The sequence below is a fragment of the Phoenix dactylifera genome, chromosome 2 (assembly GCF_051530095.1).
Source record: "Phoenix dactylifera cultivar Ajwa chromosome 2, Ajwa_hap1_PhDact_Kaust_v1.1, whole genome shotgun sequence".
In the NCBI taxonomy this organism is placed as follows: Eukaryota; Viridiplantae; Streptophyta; class Magnoliopsida; order Arecales; family Arecaceae; genus Phoenix; species Phoenix dactylifera.
This window is the reverse complement of record NC_143191.1, coordinates 56,145,924-56,160,498: the sequence shown is the minus strand read 5'-3', so window position 1 is coordinate 56,160,498 and position 14,575 is coordinate 56,145,924. Positions and strand designations below refer to the sequence as shown.

At 38.5% G+C, this 14,575-nt stretch overlaps 1 protein-coding gene across 2 annotated transcripts; it reads left to right on the top strand.

Annotated features, from left to right (window-relative positions):
• The first annotated feature begins 1,430 nt into the window (after positions 1-1,430).
• Positions 1,431-13,435, top strand: EMB2786 (COMPLEX 1 LYR-like protein). 2 transcript variants are annotated; one of them, XM_039118088.3, is made up of 5 exons: positions 1,431-2,137; positions 2,461-2,531; positions 2,629-2,673; positions 12,957-13,054; positions 13,134-13,435. In XM_039118088.3, the coding sequence occupies exons 2-5, from the start codon at positions 2,478-2,480 to the stop codon at positions 13,210-13,212; spliced, it is 276 nt and encodes a 91-aa protein (XP_038974016.1). In that variant the 5' UTR covers positions 1,431-2,137; positions 2,461-2,477; the 3' UTR covers positions 13,213-13,435. The 2 variants fall into 2 exon arrangements, with proteins under 2 accessions (XP_038974016.1, XP_038974015.1); XM_039118087.2 differs by having other exon boundaries at positions 2,002-2,137; positions 2,447-2,531.
• The last annotated feature ends 1,140 nt before the right edge of the window (positions 13,436-14,575 follow it).

Below are 14,575 nucleotides of genomic sequence, written 5' to 3'. Positions count from 1 at the left end.
GGATGAGCTCGAGAGTGGACGGATTTGGGTGCTATAATTGCATTTGTGGGGTGGTCCATTTTTCCACCAACACAATTGAATTTAAATTTACCGTTTTATTTCATAAGGAGCCTAAGATAGACATTTTGACAGCCGAGTCCAAATGTATTTTGGTCTTGAGAGATGCACCATATTTCTCCTGTCCAAAATGTTCTTAAGCTTGTAGCTCAATGATATACCCTCCGAGCTTATAATTAGAGGGTAAGGTTCGAAACTCCAAAGGTGTTATTCATTTAAAAAAAGAAAACAGAACCTGAGAGATGTTATCCGTCAGGCATTTCAGCCCTCATTTGAGTCTTGTTTGTGTTAGGCTCTATGAGTGGCTTCGGCCTGTTATATATCAGAGATGGAGAGAGAGAGAGAGAGAGAGAGAGAGAGAGAGAGAGAGAGAGAGAGAGAGAGAGAGAGAGAGAGAGAGAGAGAGAGAGAATAAGTTCAGAAATCAAAATGAATAATGCATCATACAATCTTACATATCAAGAAGGAAAATCTTGAGACTGATCTAGTTTTCCATTGGAGTTACTAAGAATGAAATCCGAGACATTGAGGCTGGTTCTATCCAATTACCAGACATTCAAATGAATATCACTCAATTCAAGGTCTATCCATTCTCGCAATGGCTCAAATTTAACCACTTACATTATGAATCATAATTATAATATTAAATCTTATTATTTCTTTTATTGTAATTTAAATATTTAGATACAAAATTTTATTTCTTTGGATTTCATATTTTGAATAATTACCAAATAGCTATCCAACTTTCCACCACATTTCTAAGCAGAGGTGGCAAAACTCAACCCAAAGCCACCAACCCATATGAACCTATCTGAAATAAACAAGTTCAGGTTGATTGTTCTTTAATTCGGGCAGGAAAAAATCAATCAAAAATAACTATTAGGTTTCACTCCTTAACCTGATGGATCATCTAAGTCGAACTAGCTGGAAATTAATCGGCTCCCAAACCTAAGAACCATGTGGATGATAACTTACTAACTAAATATAGTCTGTTTTTGTTTGTTGATTTATCTTTTAGTTATATATATGATAGGATGAATAAAAATTTAAATGGATTGATGGGTAGGTCAGATTTATGTAAATAAATTGGTGGGGTACGGTCCACATTTTCCAGCTTGATTATTAATGGATCAAGAATGGATTGGGAGTTTTTTTTAATCCAGATTTGCTTCGGCCTTACCTATTGCAACAATTGCTACGCTATCTCCAAGGTAATACATGTTTTGATTTTTTGTTTTCCTCTTTCTTTTCTTTTTTTGTTTTTTGTTTCCCTCTTTAACAGCCTTCTTCTTTTCTTTTCTTTTCTTTTCTCTTCTTTTTTTTTTGGTCAAAACGGCAAATTATATAGCTCTAAAGTGAGTATATCCTGCCAGATCACGAGAAAGTAAAGAATACAAAGAGGAGGGAATATCTCCTATAGATGTTCAAAGGAACTCTTTAGAGTGCCGGGCGACGAAGGAGGCGATCCAGTCTGCTGCCCTGTTCGTCTTCCGAAATACGTGTGCTATCTGGAAGCCACCCAGAAGCATCCACTCGGCACCGAGACTCTTCTCGCATATGACAACCCCTCCTAAGCAGCCCGAAGCTCTGCCCCTACAACTGTAAGTCCCGGCGTGCGCTGATCCCCAGCTGCCATCAGCCTGCCTCAGGAGTCTATGATCACAAATCCAACACCTCCAGAAGCACCATCCACCGGCATGCTCCCGTCGAAATTCACTTTGAGAAAATTTTCTTGGCTTTCTCGATCATCCTGTCTCTTCTTCTACATCCATTTTAATCTGGCTCTAGCTCTCTTCCCCATCTCACCGACCACAGGCCACTTGCAGTTGACTACATCGCCACCTCATCATACCCAAAAACATTGATCCGTTAAGCTTATCGGCTCTAGTTTTTTTAAATCCAAACCCGGTTGTTTTGTGATTATCGGGCCGGATTGTCGTTATTGGATCTCCCCAAGCCCTCTAGTCCGATCACGTGCCGATCACGCGCTTCCCCCCTTCCTCTACTGCAACCCGACCTCTTCACCTCCCCCTCCCCACTCTTCGCTTCGGCCGCCCTCGCCGCCGCCCCGATTCTCGAGGTAATCCCTTTTCTTCTCACTTAGAACTGTGCTTTTTCGATCGTAACAAATTGATTCTTGATCGGATTCCGTTGATATAATCTCACAAAATGAAATCTTGGTCCAAAATCTAGTCTATGACTCGATGTTCTTTGCCTTCTTGATCGAATTCTTGGTATTTTTTTCTGAGTGTTCATGATAAATATCTGAATCAAGACATGTATTGATTGGAATTTAGTCACTGTTAGGGTTTTTATAGGTTCTTCGATTATTTAAGGTAGGACTTATGATTGATTGTGATGATTAAATGGCGAATGTTTGATCTCGCAGTGGTTGTTTGCAAGGTTAAGAAGAAAAGGAGATGCCTACGCTGCAGGCAGCATTGCCCCCTGAGATTGCTGATAATGTTATCAGAGTAAGAACTCTGCCTCATTTTTTTTTCCCTCATTCGAGAACTGGAAAAGATTCCTTGATCAGTAGTCTTAAGATTAACTCTTTTTTCTTTCTTGTAGTTGTATCGCGAGTGCCTAAGAAGAGCTCGCTTCATTGGTCATCAGGTTTTTCCTCCCATCTCCTGTTTCTTTTCTTTTCTTGTTTTCAAAGTTTTGGCCTTCTCCCTCTCTTATGATTCATGAAACATGGTTAGGACTAAAAAATTGGTTCCCCGTGATAATGAATAATGGCAACCAAGCATCTAAATTATAAATGTTGTTGTGTAGATTGTGGAGCCGACTGATTTCTTTTGTGTGGGAATTAGGTGGTTGGGAGTGGGGCGTGTACATTGTTATATTCAAGATTCCATCTGCTTTCAGTTCACCAAGTAGTGTTGCATTACAAAGAGTAACTTATATCATATTAACATAAAGTAGTATGTTATTGAGAAGAAAACTTAGGGCTTGATGGTATATTAGTTCTAACGTAATCTGATTGCTTTGCTTGCACTATCTCAATTGGGTCAGCATGTGTTTTACTTTTTCAAACTAGTAAATTGGTACATGCAAATGCACATCTTGAAAGGGAAAAAGAAAACATACCTTATGATAAAAAATGCTTATTATATTTGCATTGAAGTGGGTAGCACTTTCGATTCTGTATTAATATCTGGCCTTAGAAAACAATACCTTTCTATTAAGAATGAAAGGAAGATACCACACTAATTTGAAAAAGATAAATAAAACAAAGGATTTGTGTTAATAAACATGGAAAATTAAAATAGAAAAGAATCAATGGAGAGTTAAAATGTGGGTAGAAGTTAAATCTAAAGGATATATTTTAATTGAAGATCAGACATGTATGTCAATAATAAGTTGAGACTAACGTATGAACTAATTTAATGTGGATCATCAATATGGAGAAGTGAAGAGAGATGAAAGTGCAACCACAAGTATCCAGACTATCCAAAAGTATTATATGTGACCCTCTGCATGATATCATTCTTTTTTTTTTCTAAAAGAATATTGGAATCAAGGTCTGTTGTGTCGAAACCGGGGCCCGAACCAGTTGCTCGGCAGCATGGGTCGGTATGCCCCCCTACCATTCTATGCCGGGCCCATTCTGATACAATAGAGGAGGCGGGGGAGAGGGAGAACGAGAGAGAGAAAAAGAGAGAGAGAAGGGAGAGAGAGGGAGGGAGAGAAAAGAAGGGTGGTGGAGGCCAGCGAGCCATGCGGAGGAGGGGCCCCGCTTCTGGGTCCTCTGTTTTGTTCGAAACAGGTAGGAAACAAGGGTCTCGGAGGGGACTCCTTTTTTATTTTGTGATTTTTAAGTGAAGTTGGCAAATCGCGTTGCCAACTTCACTTACAAATCGTGAAATAAAAAAGGGCGAAAAAGGGGACCCGGAGGCGGAGCCCCTCCTCCGCCTCCTCTGCGTGGCTCGCCGGCCTCCGCAGCCCTCCACCAGCCGGCCTCCACCGCTCTCTCTCTTCCTTCCTCTCCCTTTCCCTCCCTCCCTCTCTCTTTTTCTCTCTTTCCTTCTCCCCCTCTGTCAACAGCTTTCATTTCAATTGATAAAACCATCCCGTTCCGTCTCCGGTACGGCTCGGTACGCCTGAAACTGTCCGGTTCGGAATGGTTCCACCGACCATAATTGGAACCATGGATCATGTGGTGATTGCAAGGATATTATCTTCTTGGTTAGTTTATAATTTTGGTCTGTTGGGTGAGATGATATGCTAGGTTTCTTGAATAATATTTTGAGAGTGGAGCAGAGAGTTTCTCAGAGAAAAATCAATCCTCATGGAAAGTTTCTTATTAGATTTCTTACAATCTGATATTCTGATTTGGTTCATGCATTATCATTGGTTTTTTTAAACAATGGTTAGGATTAATTTAACAAAATTGATATGTTGTATTTTAAAAACTAAACCATCGAGTCTAATATTGATAAAAAAAATTCTGCTTTGAGTACAGTCCATATTAAATTAGGAGACTAATTTTGCGACTTCAGTAGTCAAAATTAACTCAAATCAAAGGTTGTAATAAGTTGTGTTTTAAAAAGTGACCCTTTGAGTACCTTACTAATAAATTTTTTTTTTTTGCTGCGAGTAGAGTACATATTAAATTAGGTGACTAATTTTGGGACTTCAGTGGCTGAGATTAACTCAAGAAAAATAAAAGACTGTGTTTCCCTCTGAACAGAAATTATTGGCACTTTTATATGTGATATAGTTATTATGCTTTGTTGTTATAAGTTAATAAAGGCTTCCTACTTCAAGCTTATAGAAATCATAGGTCAGATGGGCATTAGTTAAAGAAACTACCAGTAGGGCTGCAAATGATCCAGCTGCTCATGTGCAGCTTGGGCTCACCTTAACATCAACTTGGTTCAAGCTCAGTTGAGTCAGAAATGAGTGGAGCTAGAACAGATTTCAAAGCTTTGCTCGACTAAAACTTGGCCTAGAGATTAGCGGGGGCCGAGCTTGAACAGGTTTTCTTGAGCTCAATACGAGTTCGATCCAAGCTCGAGCAGCTTATTTATTTTCCAAGTTGAGCCCAAGCAGCCTGCTACTTGGCTCCGCTCAGCTCATTTGCACTCCTAGCTACTAGATTGTTGCTTTGGATGGAATATAGCAGCAATGTGTATGGCACCTGATAAAGTTTGACAACCACTTCTTGATGTTTGGTTAATAATAAACATTTTATGATGTTGAATTATCCTTAGGGTATTTAGATACTTGTGTCATTCACAAACAAACAAGGATGCAAAATAGTGGCACAAAAGGTCCTTCCCTTACTAAGAACAGTGAGATTTTACAAGTGTATACTTTATTGTGGTGTATTTTCACATAACTATTTGTTAATTAAACACCAAGCTTATATTTCCATGAGTACTTATTGTTCGAGATGTTGATGGAAACGATTTTGGGCACCATATTATTTTGAAAATGGTAGCATGTAGTCACATAAATCATCTCATTCACTTCCTTTATCAGAGCTACCTGCACCATCGTAGTTAGCTTCGCTTGTTCTATCTATTCCCATTAGAGAGAAATTCATTCGGTTGAGTGATATTAATGATATGAGATATTTCATACTTCTATCATGAAATCCCTATGCAGTCAGAATAGCATCATTACCTGCCAAATTACATTATCAGGTAATTAGAGATGAATGGGATTTACATGAATTTTGATTGTGGTTCAAGAAATATAGACCTAACAAAGTTAGAATTTACCAAAAAATACATAACTATTAAAGATTCAGAAATTGACCATGACATTGAAGGATTCAAAAGGATGAGGTAACTTGCTAATGAGTATACCTTGTGTTCAGACATGTGTCAACAGATACACCACTGCCTGCAATTAATTGCATGGACTAGCACATGAAAACTTGGTAAAGACTACTGAATTCATTCGAAACAAGAACTGTTTATGAAGTTCATCTTTCTGTCAAAGAGGATTGGAGGGAACTTTTGGCATAGGTATGTTCTCGAGGAGATATAGTTTTATGGATCAATGGACACATTTTTTGAAGCTGGATTTTTATGCTTTTGAAATGCCACATCAGAAGCCCATTTGTAGCTACTGCTATAGCTGTGTCAGAACAGTTTGTTTTGAAGCATCATTCTTGAATAGTATTGCATGGTTATCAGTTGCCATTGCATACATGTTGGATATTGAAATAGTTTTTTTTTCTTTTTTTTGGGTTAAATGTATGTGTTTAGTCCTACATCGGTTATTCGCCGAGGAGATCTTGGGTACTTATACAGAAATAAAGAACCCAAAAAATACCTTCCGGATAGCCTTTTTGGGTGAGGTCCTAAGTTGTTACAAATGGTATCAGAGCAAACTCGGCCCATAGCCTATGTGGACTAAGAGACACTGCAATACAAGTTCGTGAAGGCTGATCACGAGCCGATCGTGGTGCTTGTGATTAGATTTAAATGCATTTAAATTCTTAGCCTGACAAGAACGTCAGGACTTGAACGGGCGAAATGTATGAGGACCCGTGCAGGCGTGTGTTTAGTCCCACATCGATTATTCGCCAAGAAAATTTTGGATACTTATACAGAAATAAGGAATCCAAAAAAAATATCTTTCGGCTAGCCTTTTTGGGTGAGGTCCTAGGTTGTTACAACATGGGTGGATGAAGGGTATAGATAGCTATTAAAGCTCTTAGTTTCCAACTTTTGTTAATATCAGTCAGTTTGTAACACATAATTGCTAGTGGGTTCATTTAACAACTAAATACATGTAGTTTATAATAGCTAATTCTGTGTTCTGACTGCAGTGAACTTTTTTTCCTAATACCATTTCCTGCAACCAGCCAAACAACAAATACCAGAGAGAACCTAAGAGAAAGTCTCACCAGGATTCCCTGCAGCATTTTTCAATTCCCACAATTTTTTGTAATACTACAGTAATTGCCTATACATCCAAACTGGATAATTGTAGTTTAATCTTCATAGGAAAATCTTATTCTTATAGGACAATACAGGAGAGCAGTAGACTTAAGTAACTCATTATCTGATGGATTGTCAATTGATTGAGTATTGAAACAAATTGTTGCTTTAGTTGTATACGGTGTAATTAGCAACCTTTATCCTATCTATAGGCTGCTACAAATGAGTTGGCTTGGGTTTGGAAAAATAGTTACATATAAATCTACAAATGGAAATCAAAAAGGCACATTCAGCCATCTCAGAAGTTATTTTTCCTATTCTTCAGTTCTTGTAAATTCTGCTTTATTCCTATCTGAGGTTGCATCCTCTGAAACAATTAGGATTTTTTAATAATTTCCTAGTGCTTGCCATTACCTCCTTCTGATATCTTGCTTCTTGCCTCTCTTTTTTCAACTATTTAAGTTATGAGTAAGGTTCCCTCCTCACTCCTCAGACTAGGTGTTGCATATGAGACATGCTTCTGAATTCATCATTTATCCACTTATAATTTTTTCCCCATGCATTCTCTAATAATGTTTTAGGCAGCCTGCTCATGTATTTTTCATATTGTATGCCAAAAATAATTCCAGACTAAATGTTCAGGTATAATTATGGCTTGTTAATGTGAGAGTAGTGGACTTTTCTTGGGATAGTGCTGGCAATAATTCGGTGAAGACAAACTGAGGGAGAAGTGATTAGAACTATTATGTGATAGTCTTACATCGGATAGGTTAAGGACTCTAGTAGTGCTTATATACTAGCTTAAGCTTTCTGGTTGGATTTTAACATGCTACCAGAGCCCACGACCCCGCTTGCCTACTGATGCCTCCGCATTCCCACTTACTAATTTTGCCCCTCTTCGAGCTCCATCCCCAGGGCTCAACATGTGAGAGGGGGTGTTGAGAACTGGTCCCACATCAGATAGGTTAAGGACTCTAGTGGTTAGGGGTGGCAAAATATGACCCGACCCGCCAACTCGATCCGTGTTCGACCCGCCATAAACAGGTTTGGGTTTGGCCTAAACAGGTTTGGGTCGTAAACAGGTCGACCCGTTTAACCTGTTTATTAATTGGGTCGGATACAGGTTTTAGATGTCTGACCCGTTTAAACCGTTTAATCCGTTTAACTATTGGGCAGGTTAAACAGGTCTAAACAGGTTAAACGGGTTAAACAGGTCTAAACAGGTTAAACGGGTCTAAACAGGTTAAACGGGTCTAAACAGGTCTAAACAAGTCGGGTTGGGCAGGTTAAACAGGTTGGGTTGGGCAGGTTAAACAGGTCTAAACAGGTTAAACGGGTCAGGTTGGGCAAACAGGTTAAACAGGTCGGGTCGGGTTGGGTAAACAGGTTACCTGTTTATTAAACAGGTTAAACGGGTCGGGTTACCTGTTTAATAAACAGGTCAGGTTCAGGTTGTAATTTCTGACCTGTTTAATAAACAGGTCGGGTTTAGGTTTATGATTTTCTGACCCGACCTGCATGTGACCCGACCCGTTTATGACCCGACCCGACCCGTTTATGACCCGACCCGACCCGATTGCCACCCCTACTAGTGGTGCTTATATATTCATGGGCGTATCGACCTCCTAGCTTAAGCTTTTGGGTTGGACTTTGACAAGGCCCTGCCATATCTTTTTACTTTCCATTTAGCTTATGTCTAAAGTGCAATCAAAATCTGAAGCCTAATCTGTCAAGTAGCCCTCCTTTGTGGTCTTTGTGGAATATTGCTTGACAAAGTGTTTGTAAGCCATAATCAGCACAAACATAGAATGCTTGGGTGAGCATATCATGCTTGGAAAGGCTTGAGTACGAGGTCCAGGAGTCGGATTGAGATGCAGAAAAGATAAATGATTTAACCTATTGTTGTCCCTTATGCAATAAGATATGGAAGTTCTAGACTGTGTTTTCTCTAAAAGTGTCCACTTTTTTAGTTTGCTGTGATAGTAATGTAATCTCATGCTTGGAGTAATGCCTAAACTAGTGATTTTATTCTCCTGCGTTTATGGTGGCCAATGTATGACAAGCAAGAAATAAAATAAACTTTTATGCTTAAAGATTCATAAAGTGCAGCTCTTCAAAAGGATAACTGTTGAAGTCCAATTGTTTGAGTGGATTGTTCTATACTATAATAGCTAGTTGACTGGTATGAAATTCTTAAAATGGAGGTTACCTGCCATATTATGAAGTTTCTTTAAGCCTGACCATTTTCAAGATGACTGATAGTGACTCGAAGCAAAAAAATTATTAGATGGTTAAGTTGGATAAAAGGAATTTGGTCCATCTGTCTAAGTGAGCCAATCATTAAGAGAGAAGATCATTCTACCAACTTGTCAACTACCTTTCATTTCTTTTTACTATGAAGGAATCAAAGGAAAAACTCTTGATTAAAAGAAAATTAATTTAAGATAGGCAAGGAGGTAATTGTACCATAAAAACCATTGCCAAAATCAAGGTTTATGTTTATATTACTGTATTGCATATTAAAGTTCTATTGTTTACTATGTTTAGACTTAAAAGTTAGACATGCATTTGATTTCAAGTATTGGACAGTTCAGCTAGACTTTTTTTGATAAAAGGGAACCCAAACCTCAGCAAAATCTGAATCTAGGGAATTTACCACCAAGCTAGTTAGCCATAAGTAAATAGAGGAAATGTGATGGATAGTTGGAAGAAGCAGCAAAATTCTGATAACCAATGTAGGCAGCATGGGCCGAGTAGTCAGCTAGTTGAGTCTCTTCTCTGAACACATAGGATACGTGGAGACAAGGTCCGCAAAACCGGTACCGGAACCTGTATCGGTCAATGCCCGATACAGTTCGTTGATCGGTATAGTTTGGACCGGCACGCCCATTTTTTTAAATTTTCAAGAATATTTAATTGGTAATCACTCTTTTTAAACTTTTTCAATGATTTTAAGTCTAATTTGATGTTTTCTTGATTTGTTTTTTTTGTTTTTTGATGTTTCTATGATTCCGGTTTAACCTAAATGATATATCTTATTGCTTTAAAATTATACAAATCATAAAATGAACAACATAAAATATTCTCAAATCAAGTAGTGACGTAAAAATTTAAAAAATAATACAATCAATTACATACATTTAAAGTCCAACATACATACCGATATCTAAATCCTTCTGATTAGCCTGAATCGGTGTTATTTTTGGAGTATTTAGAAAGGGAAAGCAGCAGAAACGCTTTCAAATGCGGTTAGGAAGTCCACACATATCCAACGGCCACCTGATGGCAATCATTCAAGGAGGAACAATGTCAACCCAATTTGAAACTGGGTTGACTCGGTGTGAACCAGCCTGTTTGCACCGAGTCTACACCGAACCAACCACTTACCGGCCGGTTCGGTAGGACTTCTGGCTGGTACGAGGCCAGAACCGAAAATATTAGTCGACCCGACCCGGTTTTGCACCGGGTCGGCTTGGCAGTGCCCGAACCAGGTGGTTTGGCTCAGTTCGGCCGACATTGCATGGAGGGAATGCATAGATCTCTATAGCCTCATTATATCTTGAAGGAGAGGATTATCATGAGAGGAAGAAGTGGCATTCTTAATCCAAGCAATCACAATGGACGAATCTCCATCAAACCAAACATCACAATCATTGCAGGAGAAGACAGCTTGACAAAGTCCTTCCCTTGCAGCTCTCAATTGAGCTTTGGGCACATTGCATGAGGATAAATGAACAGCTCCTGCATAAATTAGTTGATCCTCATTATCGCAAAGATTGTACCCAGCTCCAGCAGAGTGATTGTTTTTCAGACCATCAAAATTCACTTTGATAACAACACCAGGTGGTGGGTATTGCCAAGAAACTAAACATGGCGAAGAAGATTAGAGGCTCAAAGAGACAAAATGTCCTAGTTTTCCTAGTGTGGCATTTGTGTTGACAGTGTCAATTAGAAAAGCTACCTGTCATCACAAAAGATTGGTGCATCACCCATAACAAGGAGATTGCTATTCATAGGTGGAAGGTGATATCCAACTTCCAGAGTCCAACAACTACTTTAAGACCTGGGCACATGTTTTGTAGCAGTTGGATGCATGAGACTTGCAGTAAGCTGCCTATGTGAAAAGATATATTTGATCACTTGGAATAGTTTTTTCAACTGCCCCAAATTCGGTACTGAGTACCGTGCTGATTAGATATGGGTGCGGTATGGTACCGAACCGAGCCAGCCGTACTAGCACTCGGTGAGCATATGTGTACCAGTTCGCTACTACTTTATTTTTTTTTCATTTTTTTTATTTTGAAGATTATTTTGAGGTTTGCTGATCTTGAGTTATGATTTAAGGATGTTTTAATGTTGTTTGATTTCATATTGATCTCAAGAGAGCGTATGATTGCTCAATAGATGCAATTGTAATCATCAAACAACTATTTTAGCTCGGTAGGTAGATATATATTATTTTATGCTCTAGTTTTCATCATCTACATCTTTCTTTCAATCGTTACCTTCTTTTTGAACTCTTGCTTTTGATTTTTATTATTCTTCTCTTACTTTTAACTCTATTGGTTTTGCCTTCAGTTTATAGATTTACATAGGCTATATTATCCTGATATATAGGTAGACATGACACCTAAAATTCTCGTTATGGTCTTGTTCATAGGCTTATGGATGCACCTCTCTATATCTCTATCTAATTGTTGCTGCCTGATTTACAATCAGTATCTACTAGAAAAGCATTGGTCTTTTTCTAATTTGCTTTTATATTGTGTTTAGTGCACGAGTTAGGGGTCATATTTTATATATGCACTCCAAGTTACAAAATATCTAAAAAATTAATTTCAATTCGAATTTTAATGTAAAACCCTTCTAGGATTACTACAAAATTTTGGCATAATATCTGTTGATTTTACCACTTTTTGGCCTATATTAGGCATAAAAATGGGAAAAAAAGAGAAGAATGAAAAGAAAATACCTGATTTGTCTTGGCTTGAGGCTGAAAATCTGCAGTTCTTCCTTTTTCCTGAATTTTCTCCACAAAATCCACTTTCTTTTTGAAGGACAAAAAAGGAGAAGGCCACAAGATGCATTCTCCTCTATTATTAGGGTCGGTAAGGGGACAAATTGCCCGAACCGCTCCAAACCATTTTGCTCGGTTCATGCTAGTTCGGGCCCCTTACTGACCCGACTTTCCTTTTCGACCCAATACTGCACTAATTCAGGTCAGTTTGGCATATCTTTTTGCTCGGTTCTGCTTGATTCATGCCAATTGGGCTTCTTACTGAACTGACCTGCATGTTCGACCCAATACTGCAAGGTTTTTAAATCACTTAGAATGGGCTTGTCCCAGTTTTCCCATAGAATGGGATGTGCCACCATGTGGCCTTGCCTGTTTCTCCTGTCCAGGGTTGTAGATCCATATTTAGTCATACCCATGCAGGATCTTTATCTGGCATGCATTTGTCTCTTTATGTCGGAATTTAGAATGCGACTTAAGCAGTGCTAGATTTGTTGCATTATCAATATTGGCTCAAATGCTCTTGGGGTCTACCTAACTTCACAACATTAAATCCTCGTAGTCTGATCTCCTCTAGTTTTTCCTCCACGCCTCTCCAAACTTTTTCATAGTAAAAATTGAGACAGAATCAAATAAGGAATTAAAGAGGTTGTATTGGTTGATGCCAGTGCAGAAAGTTTTATAGGAAAGCGATGTCCTTGGACTGTTGGACATATGAATGAGCTCCCTTGCCTCCACCACAGAAGCAATTGAGATTCAGTTGCCCTTTTCTACACTCTTCTCCACGTTGTTTGTTCTCCACTCCTTTGTGGTTGTTCTGCAGTTCAAACTGATCCCTGATTTTAGGTAGGATGAGATGGGTTTACTCACCAGACTTAAGCTTGTTTGGATTTAAATATTTAGCACCCGTTTTCTTAATGTCCTACTATTCTAAGTGTTGCAGATGGTCATCATATAATAATGTTTTTTTTTTTTTTTTGCAGCAACACAACACTGAGCTTGTCGTTGGCATGGTGAGGCAGCAATTCAAGAAACACATGCATGAAACTGACCCTGAGAAGATACAGAAATTAAAGGATGAGTAAGTTGCTGCAGAACATCACTATTCCTTTTCCTAATTTTATTCTTTGCCACTGAAATTTGTGATACATTCTTTGTAGCGCTGCTAGAGGCCTTATCAATCACATCCTTTACGAGTCCGAGAAGATGACAGGCCGCAAGTTTTCTGGATCTAAATGATTGGCTAAAAAATTTGGCATGTTTCTTTATTAATCTCTGGGTGGGAATAGAGGTGCTTGGTCATAAATTTAATGTATCTTAAATGTTAAGTTCATATTCCAGTCTGAATAATGTAATTTTAAAGTGATAAACTTGCAAGAGTTAACAACTATGATAACTCAATTTGACTTGAATTTTGGTCAGTTCAGGTATGAAAGTACAACTTTATTCTTTGTGCCTGTCAGTTCAAGGTACTTTACTAAATCTGCAATTTCTTAAGGGAAATTTATTTTCCTTGCTCTGTTTCCACATCATTTTATGATCAGGCCTGTAGAGCAAAAAGATTTACTTCTCGGTCCTTTGCTCTATTGCTGCGTATCTTTTAGTCTCTGGCCTACTTCCAAGATAAGGTACAAATGGAAATATGGTATAACTATTTATGAAACTGGTACTCTGTGTAACAGACATTAGATCAACTTGTAAGTGGGAGATTAAAATAAAGCCATGAAATAGTAGGTTCATCCAGTGTCTGTTCTCTCATACTGCCTTTGAAACTGCAAGAGTTAGCCCTGTTATGATCCTGTAGGCTTGGTCCTCCAAAATCCTGAACTCCTTTCATTTATGGGAAGGATTTGAACAATTCATTGAGAGTCAAAATGTATGCATTCTCTTCGACCAATGGATACCAGAGTGTTGATTTCTTTCTCTTTTTTTTTGTTAATCAGATCCTTACTGCAAGTGTGGTTACCAAAACATTGTGATCTCACTGCTGACATATAAACCAAAGCCTCGAGGATTCTGGGCAGACCTCTTTCCCTTCGATTCTATGCAACTCCATGTCAATCCAAAATCTCCCAATTCTAGGCCTTGATTGTACCCAAGTCCATTGACCTTCCTCCCAGCGCAACCACAAGCTGCAAGAGTTATGTCTGCTGAAAATCGTCAGTGGCCTTGGTCTGCCTAATGGTGTAAACTGATTTCCACTAAATAAATTCTAAAAACAATTACCACAAAGCACTCCAAGGGCTTAAATCCCACTGAAGCTCATTGCCATATTTTTCTCTGCAACCTCTCTGAAATTGGTGAACACTAATTACCTTAATGACTCTGTGTAAGGTACATAATAACTAAACAGGATTTGTTTTTCAGAGATCGCCATTCAATAGAACCTGTCGGATATTCAAATTTCCACCTAATCCATATCTGTAAGCCCTAAATCTGCTTTGCGAGACCTGCACCACATTTAATTTTTGGTATTAGATTTTAGTATCTTTTTTTTAATGTTTTGGAGTTGGTATCTACTGGAAGTGGACTTTTACTTCGTTATTCTGTATCAATATTGGCATCGTATTTCTCCAAGACCCCTTCATGCGTCATAATGGCT

Coding starts and splice junctions, on each gene's coding strand:
- EMB2786 (XM_039118088.3), top strand. CDS start 2,478: ATGCCTACGCTGCAGGCAGCATTGCCCCCTGAGATTGCTGATAATGTT. Junction 2,532..2,628: donor TTGCTGATAATGTTATCAGA/GTAAGAACTCTG, acceptor TCTTTCTTGTAG/TTGTATCGCGAGTGCCTAAG. Junction 13,055..13,133: donor ATACAGAAATTAAAGGATGA/GTAAGTTGCTGC, acceptor CATTCTTTGTAG/CGCTGCTAGAGGCCTTATCA.